At 32.6% G+C, this 16,354-nt stretch overlaps 3 protein-coding genes and 1 pseudogene across 4 annotated transcripts; 2 read left to right on the top strand and 2 right to left on the bottom strand.

Annotated features, from left to right (window-relative positions):
* Positions 1 to 229: 229 nt before the first annotated feature.
* On the top strand, positions 230 to 3,266 carry LOC143633048 (uncharacterized). The gene is made up of 9 exons (XM_077101420.1): positions 230 to 289; positions 363 to 429; positions 511 to 564; positions 647 to 763; positions 842 to 1,162; positions 1,812 to 2,171; positions 2,814 to 2,893; positions 3,028 to 3,087; positions 3,180 to 3,266. The coding sequence occupies exons 1-7, from the start codon at positions 252 to 254 to the stop codon at positions 2,835 to 2,837; spliced, it is 981 nt and encodes a 326-aa protein (XP_076957535.1). The 5' UTR covers positions 230 to 251; the 3' UTR covers positions 2,838 to 2,893; positions 3,028 to 3,087; positions 3,180 to 3,266.
* On the top strand, positions 2,888 to 5,336 carry LOC143633041 (uncharacterized). Its single transcript, XM_077101415.1, has 5 exons — positions 2,888 to 2,893; positions 3,028 to 3,087; positions 3,180 to 3,266; positions 4,815 to 4,943; positions 5,034 to 5,336. Exons 1-5 carry the CDS (start codon positions 2,888 to 2,890, stop codon positions 5,334 to 5,336), a joined length of 585 nt encoding a protein of 194 aa, XP_076957530.1.
* A 4,022-nt stretch (positions 5,337 to 9,358) lies between these two features.
* On the bottom strand, positions 9,359 to 9,712 carry LOC143633042 (uncharacterized). Its single transcript, XM_077101416.1, has one exon. It carries the CDS (start codon positions 9,710 to 9,712, stop codon positions 9,359 to 9,361), a length of 354 nt encoding a protein of 117 aa, XP_076957531.1.
* A 2,406-nt stretch (positions 9,713 to 12,118) lies between these two features.
* LOC143633049 (mitochondrial import receptor subunit TOM6 homolog pseudogene) lies at positions 12,119 to 13,810 on the bottom strand (annotated as a pseudogene). Its single transcript, XR_013153618.1, has 2 exons — positions 13,550 to 13,810; positions 12,119 to 12,309 (listed from the first exon to the last, which is right to left on the bottom strand). The product of XR_013153618.1 is annotated as a mitochondrial import receptor subunit TOM6 homolog pseudogene (transcript).
* Positions 13,811 to 16,354: the final 2,544 nt, after the last annotated feature.

The following is a 16,354-nucleotide window of genomic DNA, read 5'->3' on the forward strand; positions in this document are numbered from 1 at the left end:
ATTTTAGAAAATTGGTGGAAACCCAAATGGAATCTCCATTAATGTTGGTGCTTTTGGTGTCGTGATCTATGCAATTTGGTGGTTTTGGATGAATCTGATATTTAATTCTGGTGGTTTTGTCAGGTTGTGTGTGTTTTTTGTCGTTGTTAATGGTGTTTCTTTAAAGTTTAAGGATACCTGAAACTTGGGCTCGTGAGTTCCGATTATTATTATTAATAGAGTTAGTTAGTTTTGAAGCTGCTGAAGTGACAATGGGTTTTGGTGGTTCAAGCCATAAACGCAAAAAAAGGTAAATATTATATCTTTCTTTATATTAAGTAATACTAATTAATGTTTTGATGATTTGTGGTTGAAATTGACAGTGATCTTGGTAATAGAAGAATCCATGATGGTAAGGACTTTACTTTTAATGTATCTCAACCAAAGAAGGTGAGAAATTTTCATAATTAATATGTGTGTAGCTGTTACAAAATTTGGTAGTTAATGATAGAATTAACATGTTTTTAATAGGTTATGGAGCAGATCAAGAGTGGTGATGAGGTTAAAAACTCCCTAACAGAAGAGGTTTTTTATTTTTGTTTATTTTTAACACATTTTTTTTTCTTGAAAAGTGTTATTATAAGCTCAATTTTGTATATGTGTGTAGATTGAACAACTCCAGAAGCAACTTGAGGACCAACTTGTGATTCGAAGCGAGCTAGAGAAGGCGTCGACCAGTCAACCTTTCTTTCAAGAGCCTATTGATGAAGCCTCGCTTACAAAGGTAAGAATTATGAATTATATATCATGGTTAAACATGTTGTTGGTTTTAATATGTGTCCATTTTGTGTTTTGAGTTCAGTCTTCTAAGGATCTAATTAAGGAAATATCAATACTGGAATTTGAAGTTAAGCATTTGGAGAAATATCTTCTCTCGTTGTACCGTAAAACTTTTCAAAAGAAGCAGCAATCTGTAACTCCAGCCGAGACCAATTTTATGCCAGCTCGGGCCTCGGTTGATAATCCACCAAAAGAATGCTGTCCCATTTTGGAATCGCAACCGATGCAAGATTCTGATGTTAATCGAAGCCACTCGTCACTTTCGTACAGAACTCCGCCTCTTTACATGGCGGTTAATCAAGCGGTTGATTCGTATCATTCCTTACCGTTGGGAATGTTAGAGGTAAACCGTTAAACGTATCAATAAGTAGTTAATCGATCAATTAGGTTATTATCAAGGTAAAAGTAATGGAAAATTCGGTTTTTGAGTTTTTGAAAACCATTCAGTTTTACTATTTGGGTTCGATAAATTTTTGGGTTGAAAAATAATTTGGTCAGAAATAATGAATTTGGGCCTAAAATATTTTTGTTAATTAATGAATAATTGATTATTATACATTTTGGCTATAATATTTGGGTTACATTATTTATTTAATTTTTATAAATTAATTAACATTAAAACAATGAAAATCTGTAAATTTGGACCATTTCAGTTTTTTTGGGTTAATATACTTTCAAAACCCTAAGCGAGCCAAAAGTTCGGTTTTACTAACACATAATATCAAAACATTGGTTTTTGTTTCGGTTACTGATTGTTTTTTCGGTTGTATTTACATGCAAAACCGAACCGAAATTTTGGTTTTTAGTTACATAAAACCACGCTGTCGTGTTTGTGTTGGATTTGGTTTTTCGGTTACGGTTTGGTTTATTCAGTCTCATGCACACCCTGTCCATGGACTAAACGTCAACAGAAACTACTAATAATTAAACTTAACATGAATCATGATTCATGATCAATAGTGATATAACTTATTTATCTTGATATCTACCAGTTTGCTAAGGATGATCATTCAAGTGTTAGTTTGGCTGAGCATCTTGGAGGATGCATATCCGATAACATTAGAATGTCAGCGAACGGTCTTTCTGAGGAAATGATCAGGTGCATGGCAGGCATTTACAGTCAAATTGCGGATCCACCGTTGTTCAACCATGAATTCCCGTCATCGCCCATATCACTCCCTTCACCGCCCAGTGATTCTTCCCCAATTGACCAGTTTAGCATGTGGAGCCCACATTGTGAAGGGTCAATGGAGTTCAGTGGACCCTACTTCACTACACTTGAAGTTCAAGGTTTTTGCAAAAGTACTCAGAGGTTAAGTAGTGTTGAGCATAAGCAGCAACATTTCAGGCAAGTTTATTGAATACTTTGACCGTTTGACTTGATCCCACATGTGTTTATCAAGTGTTTGACTTTTCATTGCAAGCAAGCAAACCCCTGCAACTAAGTCGATTTTGGACTCAAACCTAACTAAAATCCGAAAATTCGGGTTTTGCGTTTTGAAAACCGTTTAGTATTGGTTTTCATCATGGCTTTGGTTCAGTTTCGATTTTTCATTTGGGCTTGAAGTGTTTTGGCTGGAAAAGAAAATGATCTAAAATAATAAACTTGGGCCAAAACTTTTTGTTAATTAATGGTCAATTACTTATTTTGGTTATAAAAGTCAGTCCGGTTAATTTATTTTGGTTTTCAAGACATGCATAACTGAAACCGAACCAAAAATTCAGTTTATGAGAAAACATAAAACCAAACGATCGATTTTGGGTTGGATTCGGTTATTTCAGTTTCGTGCATACTTTTAGTTTACATTTCTACAATCCGCTCATGATTGCAAACTATTGTGTTCTTATGGCATAAGCACAAACAATAGTTGATTTGCAATATTAAAATTTTAATTATGACAGTTCAAGAATCAGTCACTCTTTCTTTATTGCATATTTGGAAAATATAGAACCCCTAAAAATATCATTTTACAGGTCTCTTATATTACAGTTAGAACAAGTTGATCCTAGAAAATTGAAGCACGAAGAAAAGCTGGCGTTTTGGATCAACATACAAAATGCACTTGTGATGCATGTAAACTTTCCTTCATCTTTACAATAATATATATAATTTGATTCGGCGTTAAAATTGTTGTAAAATACAAGTTTGACTTTTTAGTCAAAAGGTCAAACATTTGAATTATATAAAATTTCCATGATCTGTTTCAGGCATTTTTGGTTCATGGAACTCCTCGTGGTGCTCTCAAGAGGATATCATTAGCCCTAAAGGTTAATTTAAACATATTATGTTTCATGTTTACATGAATATCACATGTTTTTTTAATTATTGCAACGTATAAGTTTATTTTTAAATAATATAGGCTGCTTATAATATTGGTGGTCAAAAGCTTAGTGTTGGAGATATACAGAATACAATACTGGGATGCAGACCGCCTCAACCTGGGCAAGTATGTTTGTTTTTTTTTCTTTCTATTCAAAATAGTTGTGATTTGAAGTTGTCTCAGCCTTGACCTTAAATGGGTTCACCCAAAACTCGTGTTTATATGAACCTGAACACAACACGAATTCTGGCGGGTTGAAACCGACAACCGTTTAGCCTGAAGTTTTTGTATTGTGTATGAGTACTTTATAATTACACTTTTATGATAAAATATAAAAATATATATAAAACAATTACAGTTTTATAATAAAATATTAGAGTAAATTGCCATTTCCGTCCTTGTGGTTTGGCAAATAATGCGAATTTAGTCCAAAAAGTTTATTTTGTGCATATGAACCCTCCACGTTTCCCAGTTCTTGCCAATTACATCCAAATCACTAACTCCGTTAAATTTAACCGTAAAGTCAGGGGTAGACATGTCTTTTCACTATTTCTTTATTATAATACTTATTTTAGTGAACTGCGGTTTTCATCCTTGTGATTTGTCCAAATCTGCTGTTTTAGTCCAATAGTTTCAAGTTTGCAATTTTCTTACTTGTTTCATTTCACTTGCAATCAAACCCGAATTTATTAACCTCGTTAATTTTGGTCGTTAATCCATTTGTGTGCCCCTCACGTGACGACCAGTTTTGTCGTTTCTCTCTCTAAATAAACTTCAGTCCTAATTCGCAAGCCCATCACGTGAGGGGCTGGGGTGTATTTGGGGAAAAAGGAAAAAAAACAAGGAACAAAATTGCCCCTCACGTGAAGGGCACACTGATGGGTTTATCGACCAGACTTAACGATATTAGGGAATTCGAGTTTAATTGCAAGTGAAATGAAGCCATAGGGAAGAAAATTGCAAATTTGAAACTACTGGACTAAAACTGCAAATTTGGACAAACTAGAGGGACGAAATCCGCAGTTCACTAAAATAAGTATTATAATAAAGAAATGGTGAAAAGACATGTCTACCCCTGACTTAACGATTAAATTTAACGGGGTTAGTAATTTGGATGTAATTGGCAATAATTGGGAAACGTGGAGGGTCCATATGCAAAAAATAAACTTTTTGGACTAAATTCGCATTATTTGCTAAACTACAAGGACGAAAATGGCACTGTACTCAAAATATTATGTATATTTCTCTTAAGTTTCTAATTTTGACTTAAATACCAAATCAGTTTAATTTATGACATAAAGCACATTCTGAAAATATAAAATAAAAATCAAATGGATTAGATGGGTCAACCCACGAACCGGCGGATTAACACGTACACGACTCGTTTAGCTAAACGGGTTCACTGTTCGATCCGAACCTGTTTATACTCAAAACAGATTCGTGTCGTGTTTGGGTTTGTGTCAAGTTTTTAAATTCGTGTCAGGTTGGACCCACCAACCTGCAAACACAACCTGTTTAACACCCCTAGACTGAGGCCAGAAAAGCCTAACAGTTGCTCATGGAGTCATGGTCACTAAGAAAAGAAAAGCTTGTAATTTTTTTAAAAATGTTTTTGTGGTTTTTGTTTTATAAAAACATGGAGACTAATAATTTGTTTTTTCTTTCTTCTTCTAGTGGTTTCAATCTTTGTTATTTCCGAGTCCAAAGTACAAGTCGAGAGATGCACGAAAAGCATACGCAATGAAGCACCCGCAGCCTCTTGCATACTTTGCTCTTTGTTCAGGAAGCCATTCTGATCCAATGGTACACTTATTTTTTAAACTTACAATTAAAAATGTTACATATTCAAATACACATTATTTAACACCTTTTAAAATCATTTTTATGTTTCAGGTGCGCGTGTATACACCAAAAAGCGTTTTCCAAGAACTCGAAATTGCCAAAGAAGAGTATGTTCATACTAATTTTAAGATACAAAAAGGGCAAAAGATTTATCTCCCAAAACTTGTTGATCTTTATGCAAAAGAATCCGGTTTATGTCACGCTGGTTTGGTGGACATGATTGAACACTCAGTGCCCGAGTGTTACCAAACGAGCTTTAAGTCAATTCAAAAAGGAAAATCACTGAAGAAATTTGAGTGGGTCCCGCACGACTTCACTTTTCGGTATCTACTTGCCCCTGATTTAGCCAAGTAAAGATTGAATGTGGGTCGTACCGAGATGATGAAACAAGTTTTTTGAGGGTTAGTGGTGGTGGTTATGGTGACTGAGTTTGCTATGAGGAGTGTTTTAGTAATGATTATGTTTGGAGTTTGATGTGATTGTCATTTTTTGGTCTCTTGCACTTATGTAAATTTTTCAACAGCAAGAGATGACTTTGATGATATTACATGTATACTGTATTTAGTTTTAGTTTTGCAACAACATGCCAAGAAGTTGAAAGTTTTGTTCCAAATTATGTTAACTTTCTTACACTGCTCGGGTTTAAAATACAAGAAAAAAAATGATAAGATTGGATAGGGGAAGAAAGGAAAAAAATTATATACTTAAAGGTATTCTCGAGTTAAAATAAAAGAAAAGAAAGTGTTAATTACGTTTTTGAGTTAGATCGGTAGGAAATGATAGGGAAAAAAATTGTAACTTTATAATTATGTCCTCATAGAAACATGAAAAAGAGAATTGAGATAGGATAAATTAGTAATATTGTAATGAGATATAAACTTTCCTTCACAATCATATCATATTTGACAGGAAAGTTTTGAAGGAAAAAAAACCTAAGTTTTCTTTTTTTTTTTTTAATAAAAAAACTCAAGAATAAAAAAAAAATTCTTATCTTTTCTTTTTCAATTTCTTAAAAAAAACTCAAGAATACATAGTTAAGTTGTTCTTCAAAAACCTATTTATGTTCAACCAAAGTGTGTATATAAGGTGCTACAAATTTCAAGTTGGGTAACAACTTAAAACAAGTTTGGGCAAAAAATAAAAATTAAGCGCCTTTAGTATGGATAATTGTACAATTAAGCCCTTTTTTGATAGGGATATACAACTTAGCCCCTTTAGTTTGGATATATATACTATATAATAAATAAAAGTTTTTAATGTCATATGGCATCACACAAGATGCATTCTTACAAAATTTTCCCACTCATCTCTCTTATTAAATACATTTCCCTTTTTATTACTCCGTAATAGTTTTATATTTAATTTTTTTTCCTTCTTAATCAAATATTTTCTCTTTTTTATAATCATTTTTCTAATTTAAATTTTTAATACAAACATAGATATATTATTTAGTTTTATATAAATATGTTGTATTAGTTATTAATATTAAGCTTTTATAAATAACAAATTCTTACGCTGATTTAGATAAAATAATTAATTTCAAATAAAGAAATTTTAACTTTATGTTTGTGTTGCAATGAAAATTAATAAAAGCTAAAGTCAATCACTATAAATACTTTGATTTGTTTTTGAGACAACATGTTATAACGCATGGTAGGTTATGTGTTTCATTATCTAAAGTTGAAATAATAAACAAAACGAAACTACTAATTTTGATATGTAGGTTAAAATTACAAATATTGGATACAAAAAATATTTTGAGATTTGTGAATTTTCAACAACTTTTTATTTCCATATTGTGTATTGTGTAATATGTAATTTATTCTATCATATATTATATCTTTATATCATTTGAACATATTTACATTGTGTTATTATCTAAACAAATTTATTTATTCTAACTCGTGTTTTACACGGATCTTAATGCCATATGTCATTACACATGAGTGATCTTTACAATATTTTCCCATTTCTCTCATGTTAAATATATATTTCTTTTTTTTATTAATAGTTTTATATTTTATTCTTTTTTTCTTTTCAATCTATTATTATTGAGTAAACTGCGGTTTTCGTCCATATGGTTTGTCGAAATCTATGGTTTTAGTCAAATAATTTTCCCACATCTCTCTCATATTAACTGTGTTGATCCTTACAAAATTTTCCTTCATCTCTCTCGTATTAACTACATTTCTTTTTTTAATATTTCATTTTCCATTTTTAATAATTCCACCTAATTTAAAAGAATTAAACCATCATAAATATGTTAATTTGTTTAATATAAAATGTATTGCATTAATTATTAATATTAGATTTTTATAAGTAACCAATACGAAACGGGTGGGTTTATTTAATCTATTAAAGTATCAAACATTGTTCATGTCAAAACAGTTTAAGATTATAATGAGTTTTGGTCCACGAGTTGGCTTAAAAAAGTTTCCATTTACAACTAAGTTTTGATATAGAAAATAACAAAGAAATAATTTATGATTTATGAAATTTCTAACAACTTTTTATTTCCAAATTGCGTAATCGTTGGTGTAATTTTTTTACTTTATATATCTTTATATATGTAATAATTTTTTTTTGTATTTCACATTATGTTATTATTTAAGAAAAATTACTTATTCTAACATGTGTGCTACACGGGTAACTAACCTAGTAATACAATATTATCTTAGCTTATGACAAGCTCGAACTTATTTGGCTTGACCTCGCTAGGTCGTGCATATGTTCAATCCAAGTTCAAGTTGAAGGTAGTTTGTCATATATAAACTCGAAATGTAGTAACTAACCTATATTGTATATAGGCATTCAGTAGAAGGTTTCACAAAATAGAGTTTTGTTAACTTGTTATTTTAGTTTAATAAATAAATAAATAAATATACAAAACATCAAAATTAAGCAAAACAAGTGAATTCATCGAGCATTAGCTCGAGTTGGAGGCGAGTCGAATATGAGCTCAATTTCTAGCTCGATTAAAACTATCGAGTCAAATTGAATTGCATTATTAACAATTTCACACTCCTTCAAGACTATCATATAAAGCTATAATATTGTTCGATAAGAGACAACATATAATGCTGCTGACCATCGCTAACAAGGTCGCTCGCCATATAAAAACTCAAACTGGTTTAGTTCGAGTAACTCGCTTATTGATCTGTGTAAGTTAGTTCATTTCCTTGTATAATAATATTTAGTAGTTTAATATTTTATTATTTAATACTTTTATAATATGCAATTGTTGTTAACTTATTATGTGAGCCTTTTATAAGAATACGCACCCAAAATATCATAATTCAGAAAAAGCGAGTCAACTCGTCGAGTAGTGGCACAAGTTGGCAGCTCGAATACCAGCTAAGTTTCTGGCTCGATTAAAATTGAGTCAAGTTTCGAACAAGCTAGTTGGACAACCCTAATCTCACCTCCGTAGCTTATTTTAAGAAAAAGGAAATATATGTTCTTATTTGTAACAAAAATAACCTATTTTAACCCAAACCTTTTTATATGTTATCCACAACATTCCGACCCATCAATCAGTACATTTTGATTTTTGACACCTCTGATTTACTTCATCTCAGATATAATATAATCTAAAGAATTTTACTTTAAATAACTTTTATTACACGATATCTTAAAGGTCATAAAAAAAGTAAAAGGTTTTCTTCCTTTTTATTTATTTGTTTTCATCATTTGATAAGAATACAATGATCTTTCACCTCTAAAATATTAATACACTAGTCCTCTTTATAGTATTCGCAATACATAAGTTCATTGGTGTACGGTGTACCATACCAAATAGTGTAAATAATATAAAAAAACTTGTAAAACATAAGAATACTTTGAGAAAAGCTTTCTTTTACCCCAAAAAAAACTAATATAAAAATACTTTTTATAATTTATCATGAAATACCTGTAGATACAACCATGCACAACTTCAAAGTTTACTATATACCCATAACGCTCTTTTTGCCTATCCCGCTATAAGTCTCTTCAAAAATATAAAAAAGAAGGAAAAAAAAAACACGCGCCACGTCATCATTTCTCTTTCCTCCATTAATCACGTATTTGTTTTCAAATGTTCGTGAGAATGAACGGCCTCATCCCCCTCTCCACAGCATAAGTTCCAGCTGTTTAATTAAAAACACCAAAAAGAAAAACAACTTTACATAGCGATGCTCTTATATGGTTCATGAATCCAATTTTATAAATTGAAACAGAATCAAAAAAATTATTGTGCATAACATTCATACCAAGGTATATTTTTATTTTATCAAATAAAAACTAGGATGGTTATATCTACACACATATAATTCATATTAGCTCTAGTTGGTTTTTGACTTTTTGGTTTAGAACCACAAATTTAATGATGCGACCTACTAAGCTTCGGTTTGAAGTGCCAAACCAGCTTTAATAGCTAACGAACACAACTCATGCAAAGATAAAGGGTTGTTTGAGTTTGAGAGTGGCATGAGGAAATATATTTGACCCATCTGTAGCTCTTCATTCCCGGGCATTTGTGGCACGTGACAGCCTACGAACATGGTGTCACTACTGCATAGGAAGGCGGCAGGGTGGCCGGAGAGGACATGGCTTACCATGACTGGCTGCTTAAATTCTTGCAGCCGTCCGTCACCGGAGTTGATCACTTTGACGGTTGTTGACCAATTGGTCATTAATCTTCCGTCTTTTGTGGTCAAATGACTCAAATGACAAGATGCACATAAACCCATTATTATTTGTAGTGGTATTTTATTTTTGTATATTGAACATGAGTTATAAGTGATAGTTAAGGATAAAAATACCTAAACTTTCAATCTTGATCAATTATATTTGATACTCACACGACATATTCTTCAAGAGACTTGAACTTCTTTCCTTAGAATTGTTGGGTTTTGATTGATACCGACGCGAATGCTACTTTAGTAATCTTAATCCTGACCTACAAGTTCATTAACTTAGTGTAATACACGTATACGCTCAAGTGTAAAACATGAATCCTCAAGAAACTCATGTTTCTTGTATTAAAATTCATTTGATTTGGGTGATACCCATACAACTTTAGAATCAATGAATAATGAATCCCGGACTTAAAAAATAAGTGGCTTTTGCAACACGTGTTTATAGAATTCATGTAATTCAAAAGATAAGTTGGTTAAGATTAATGAACCACATAACTATCCAATCCAAATCCATGTGGGTAGGACAAATGTATATATGCGTAGAGGAAAGTGGTATTAATGATAAAAGAAATACTTAATGTTTGGACAATTGTAAAGTTCATTTTTTTTTTATTTTAATATACATTGGTTGGTTCTTATACAAAGCATTTATAGTTTAAAAAGAGTAGGTAACAATAAGGATAAGACTCATGTGTCTGGGAGTTCAATGGGCGATAGGTATTTGGGTCTATTTATGTACCTTAAGTTTCTGACATAAATAACCACACGATGTAAATTGAGGCAACCACAACATGGTTAACGTAATCAAAAACCCATTTATGACTTGCACATGCGTCCACTCTTTGTAAATTTGGTAAAAACTAATCCGCACCATGTAAACTAGATAACCGCACTATGTGAATTAGATAACCACATCGCGTATCACAATCACACATTGCATTACAAGTTCAAGAAAATGCTTATTAAATAAAACAATGTCATGCTTGTTATGATTTAATCTTATGTAAAAAAAATTAAGTACATAAAAGTAGTTTTGTTATGGTTTGAAATCAGTGAAAATAATATTTGATAAAAAGGAAAATCAACTTAAAGGGGTGAATTTCCCTTTTAGCTCTCATAGCTATTTGCAAGTGCAACTTTTAATTAGTTTAAATATGACAAGTTAATTTTTACTATTAGACTGAGGCGAGTCAACCCTTTCACATCATTACCATTTAACAGCCAAATCATTACACATAGTGGATGGCGTCAAAGAGTGATGAGCTCCTTTGGGCGCTAGTTCAGTGGTGAGAATGAGGGCTGTGCGACATGTCTCTCCAACCAATCACATTCATTAAATAATAATTATGTTAATAAACCATTACAAATACTCGATGAGTTAGTTAGTTAATGTCTTACCGCCTACGTGATAGTAATATGACACCACTTTTAATTAACTAACCATGTTTTACAACATATGGTTTAAATTGACCTAATTAGTAAAATAAAAAAAGGTCATACTGTATTTGATCCTTCCCACACTCATATAGTCGTATTGAATAATTTAGAAAAAAAAACATTGAACATTTTTGAGATAGTTTACTTAGGGTTACTGTACAATAATGTGTTAACATACGATAGGTATACTAAAATACCAAAACCTAAAACGTTCAAAAACGGATTTTGTGAAAAAAAAATTGATCAATTAACAATCCAAATCTGTTTTTTCGGTGAATCGATAATTAATTGGGTATGTATTGATGATTCCGAGATGTGATTTTATGAATCAATTTCGTGAATGTGGGTATTCTTATACGTTAAGGCACGTTAATGATTATTGCATTGCATCTTTTCTCTGTTAATTAGTGTATTTATTCACTAATTGTATATAAGTTTCTTTTTGAAGATCAGACTTGCTATTTTCTCTAAAAAAGAATATAAAATTTTCTAATAATATACTTTGTAATTGGCATCTTACCTACTCCGTGTTAACTTCATTTTAACTTATTTTCTAAGCATGCAAATCTTGTTCATTAGGATCCAGAATTAGAACTAAGAGTCTATCCCATTGATAGAATGAAATAAACTCTGAATGTATTATGATTTGTGCAGTATATAAGATTATTAAATTTTATCAAAAGTATATCTTTAAAACTATTTATTAATAACTAATCGTATAAACATACATGCAAAATACATATATACTTTTGTTAGTTTTTTAGTCATAATTTTTTTTTTAAAGAAAACAAACTAAAATTTGTTAAGAATAATTCTAATAAAATATATTTAATTGCTAAAAACATGTAAAATGATATCCATTTGACTTGAAACATGTTTGTTCTACATTTAACGTACTATTTGCGTTTTGTCAATCGTCACATGACATCAAATGTCAATTCCATTGTCGACAATCAGTTTTGACAACATCAAACACGCTTGAAATACCGTTTAAGCCAAAGATGCACATGCCACTAAAAGAAAAGAAAGGATGAACCATCTAGTAATAAAACCCTAAACAAGTAACAGATGTTCTTGGGCAAATTTATAGAATGTAATATCAGAAATATACTTCCCATGCTTCAAACATAACATAATCTCAAAATATTAAACTAACCAATGAGCTCTGTCATCAAACCACACTTTTTCCATACAGCCTTATCACATCATAGCTGCAAAACAAAGATAAATTATTAATCACACCTTCGGCTAATACGTTCTAACCATTCACTAATCAGTTGTCAATAAGCCAGAAAATTGTAATTCTTAGGTCTAAAATAAAACAACACATTAATACAACTATACAAGTAATGCAATCATATTAACATATTAAGTAGCATTTTTACCTAATTGAATCCAAAACATACCATTAGGGCTGCAAATGAGTCGAATCGCTCACGAGCTACTCAAAATTGGATCGATTAAAACTTAAAAGTTCACAACGAGCCGGGCCTAAAAATAAGACTCATTTAGTTATCAAGCCAGACTTCTAGTCTTGTATAGCCTAGTCTATTTTTAAGTTGTAACTCTTTTCGAGTTCAATGTATTAATTTCACACTGCACAACTGAGCTTTGGCTCGTTTAAGGTACTGCACATGAGCTCAAGCCGATCTTACACTCGCTCAAAGTTTTTTAATAAAATTTTATAAACAGTTAAAGAAGTATATAAACTAACTAGGGGTGCAAACGAGCTGAGCCGCTTGCAAGGACTTGAGCTCAAATCAATAAAAAAAAACTCGAAACGAGTTGATTTTTTTTGAGATAAAGCCAAGCCAAGCCAAGCCAAGGCCACAATATGTCTTAGTTTCACACGACACAGCCTAGCGATTTTAACATACAAATAATTTAACAAAGTCATTATTTTTATGTTTTACCTCTTAACAAGCTCTGGCTCCTTTAAGGTACTACACAAGCTCGAGCCAAGCTTAGGCTCGTTTAAGATTTTCTTTAAATATATGAATATAACTAATTAAAAACGTATACAGATTCAATAAAAAATAATAAATAATAAACAAGCCGAGCCCAAGCTTGAAAAAGACAACTTCCGAGCCTTGCTTGAGCTTTAGAAAAAAATCTCGAGCTCTGGTAAATCAAAACAATCCGAGCTTGAACCTAGTCGAGCTCGGGCTCGGCTGGTTTAGACCCCTAAAATTAAATAATAAATAATAAACGAGCCTTCATTCAAAAAACTTAAAACGAGTGAAGCTGGGCTCGTTTGCAGCCCTACTTGTGAAATCATAAGTTATACATAAAAATTGAGAGATTAAATGGTAATATGACAATCCAACAATCATTGAAATAATAAAATGATTCTCATCCGTTTGCATAATCTAATCTACACTACAAGATTGAAATAACCATAATAAATCATGAATAAACGAAACAATTAAATAGTGGGTTTTAAGCGATTACCATTAAATAGGAATGATTGGAATAACAAAACTAAAAGTCAAGAACAAGCTCGTCTTTGCTGTCGGAAAAGTAATGGAGGACATATGGGGCGACCCGAATAGCGGCGACCCACGCCCCGAACAACCCGACATGAACACTAAACTGCTTTAGAGCGGCCTCTTTGTCTGGTTTTCGCATGAACATCCCTGGAAACATCTTTGATTCGATCTTAGGTTTTTGTTAACGAGACGAATGAAATCAAAAACCCTAGTTGTGTCTTTGTTGGTGATTTATGTGGGAAGGTATTAAAGGTGGATGATGGATATCAGCCCATATGAGGTGGTAGTTAGTTCAAGCCCATTGCGGCCCAGCAAGACTGCAACTACAAATATGCAAATTGCATTATTCTACTGGATTTAATAATAGACTCCAGTTATTCTACGGATATTATCAAATCTATCTATAATCTGTTTATCTATAATATATATAAACGAAAACATAAAAATTTTACGTGTCGTGACGTGGTCGCTTCATTTTTTTTTGAGTCATCAGATTTGCTTAATTTTTAAATGGAGACTTCTCATGCTTTTGACCCGAATTCACGGGTATGAGTCTTACCAAACCCAGATATTCCTTAAACGGGTCAAAAATCCCATGTGTCGCAATGTGGTCGCTCCCCCCCTTTATGGAAGCCACCAGATTGCTTGATTTTTAAATGGAGGTTTCTTATGCATTTGACCCAAATTCACGGGTATGGGTCTTACCAAACCCAAAAAGTCTTTAAACGGGTCATAATATCTCATCAAATTAAAAATGTGAATACCTTAACTACACCATATCTCAGATCTGATGTATATTAGATAATAACTAAACGGACCTAGTTCATGATGCTATTGATTATATGTATTAACGTTATATATTAGTATTAATTGTATATGTATATGTGTATGTATTAATATTAATATTAATATTAAGATGAAGATTGAGAGGGAAATCGGACATATGTTCGTTATACTTTAACTCAATGCTTAAATTAACAGTGGAATAACACTACTATATATAGAAGACGAGTCTGATTCGTTAACATTCCATAACGAATTAGACACCGCCTTCGTTACAATACATAACGAAATAAACATTAACGAAACACCCCCTGATTCATTAAACATCCTTAACGAGTCAGGAGGGAACTTAAGCTAAGTCTAGTTCGTTAAACATCCTTAACGAACTAGACGACTCCTTTAACGAACTAACTTAATAACTTAATCTTTTTTACATAAATAAAACGATAAATACATTAACGATAAATACAAAGACTCGAGACGCAAAACCGTGCACTAACAGACATCCCCTCGTCTTGAGCTCTTTGTCTTTTAAATTACTTGAAGCGTCTAGTCTGCCAATCTCTGCATCTGTGAATACCATGTTCATGACACACCCTGACAACGTGTTGAAATTGTATTGCCAGATCATAGTCTTTACGACGCTTTATCAAAATCTTATTCTTAAATAGCACGTCATTGTCGGTCTCTATTAAATTAACGAGCCATATTGGATCGATGATCTTTATCAACTCTGTCTTTAAACCTTTACCCAGCACAATAACGGCCTCGCCAGTCTTGTTATCGTAGTACCAGCGGTTGAAAGATAAATACATGTGTTGATGCAGAGTCTTCACCGGCACTCGCTTCATGGTCTTCGGCGGATTTACCTTAAGAATCAGCTTTCTCCAACCTGTTCTTGGATCGATCTCATTGATACGCTTGCGGATGGGAATTTGTGCCTTAAAATATTTAAACCCGTTGTTCACCTCAAACAACAAGTGTTGGTGAAACCAACTTGCTTGGTGATTCCCACCACGATTAATAAATGGACGATACACAAGAGTACGTATATCCTATCTTGGTAATGAGAGGACATTAGACATCCTTTCGTAGTACTGAATGCCCTTCTCCTATTTGATAATACATACTTTTAAATCAGAATCAAAAAGCCAAGAAATAATATCACCTTGTACTTTAGACACGACCTTGAAAGATGTCATCTGATTTGCTTTGGCACGTGCTATGGCTTCTACCTTCAATTCATGATCAACGTACCGATGTGCTTTAATATTCTTACCAGCCCTCTTGTCTTGATGAGCAAACCAACTCTGAATATCAGCAATAGACGGATCGATCTTTGAGTCGAATCTTGTATCAACAACGTCCTTTCCCTTGGAAGTCTTTTCCAGATGATCTTCTGCTGATTTGACCGTTTACTCAGTAAATATTGGAGCACCTTGATCAACATTGGTATGTTGGAACAGATCAGGGTATTCCTCAGCAGTCATATCTGTAGGTTCCCTGGATGGATCGCACGAGATATCTCGATCCACTCAGGTGCGGAATCCCTGCGTAGATCGTTACGAGTATAGAACACGAATCACACGAACACACGAAACGAACACACGTTATATAATAACTCAAACACGTGATACTATATCACTATTACAGACACACGTTACAGCTCTCGTAACAACTCGAACAAACTAACACGAACAACTGATTGGAACTTAACTCTAAACCAAGCCGTAACCTAGGTATATAAATACACGACAACTTCGCCTGGCATGTTCAGGCGAAGTTGTCCATAACTTCGCTTGACTAACAAGTTCGCCTGTTAAGCGAACTTGTCAGTAACTTCGCTTAAACATACAAATCATAATTAAACATTACAGACTCGATTACAGACACTAGACTATGAACTACTGACATTATGCACCAACAGACTCCCCCTTGGCAGTAGCTTCATATCTTGATCTTTAAGCACTTGTCTTGTAATCTT

Source organism: Bidens hawaiensis, unplaced genomic scaffold, assembly GCF_021521415.1.
Source record: "Bidens hawaiensis isolate Kalapana, Puna unplaced genomic scaffold, B.hawaiensis_p1.1 tig00006607_1, whole genome shotgun sequence".
In the NCBI taxonomy this organism is placed as follows: domain Eukaryota; kingdom Viridiplantae; phylum Streptophyta; class Magnoliopsida; order Asterales; family Asteraceae; genus Bidens; species Bidens hawaiensis.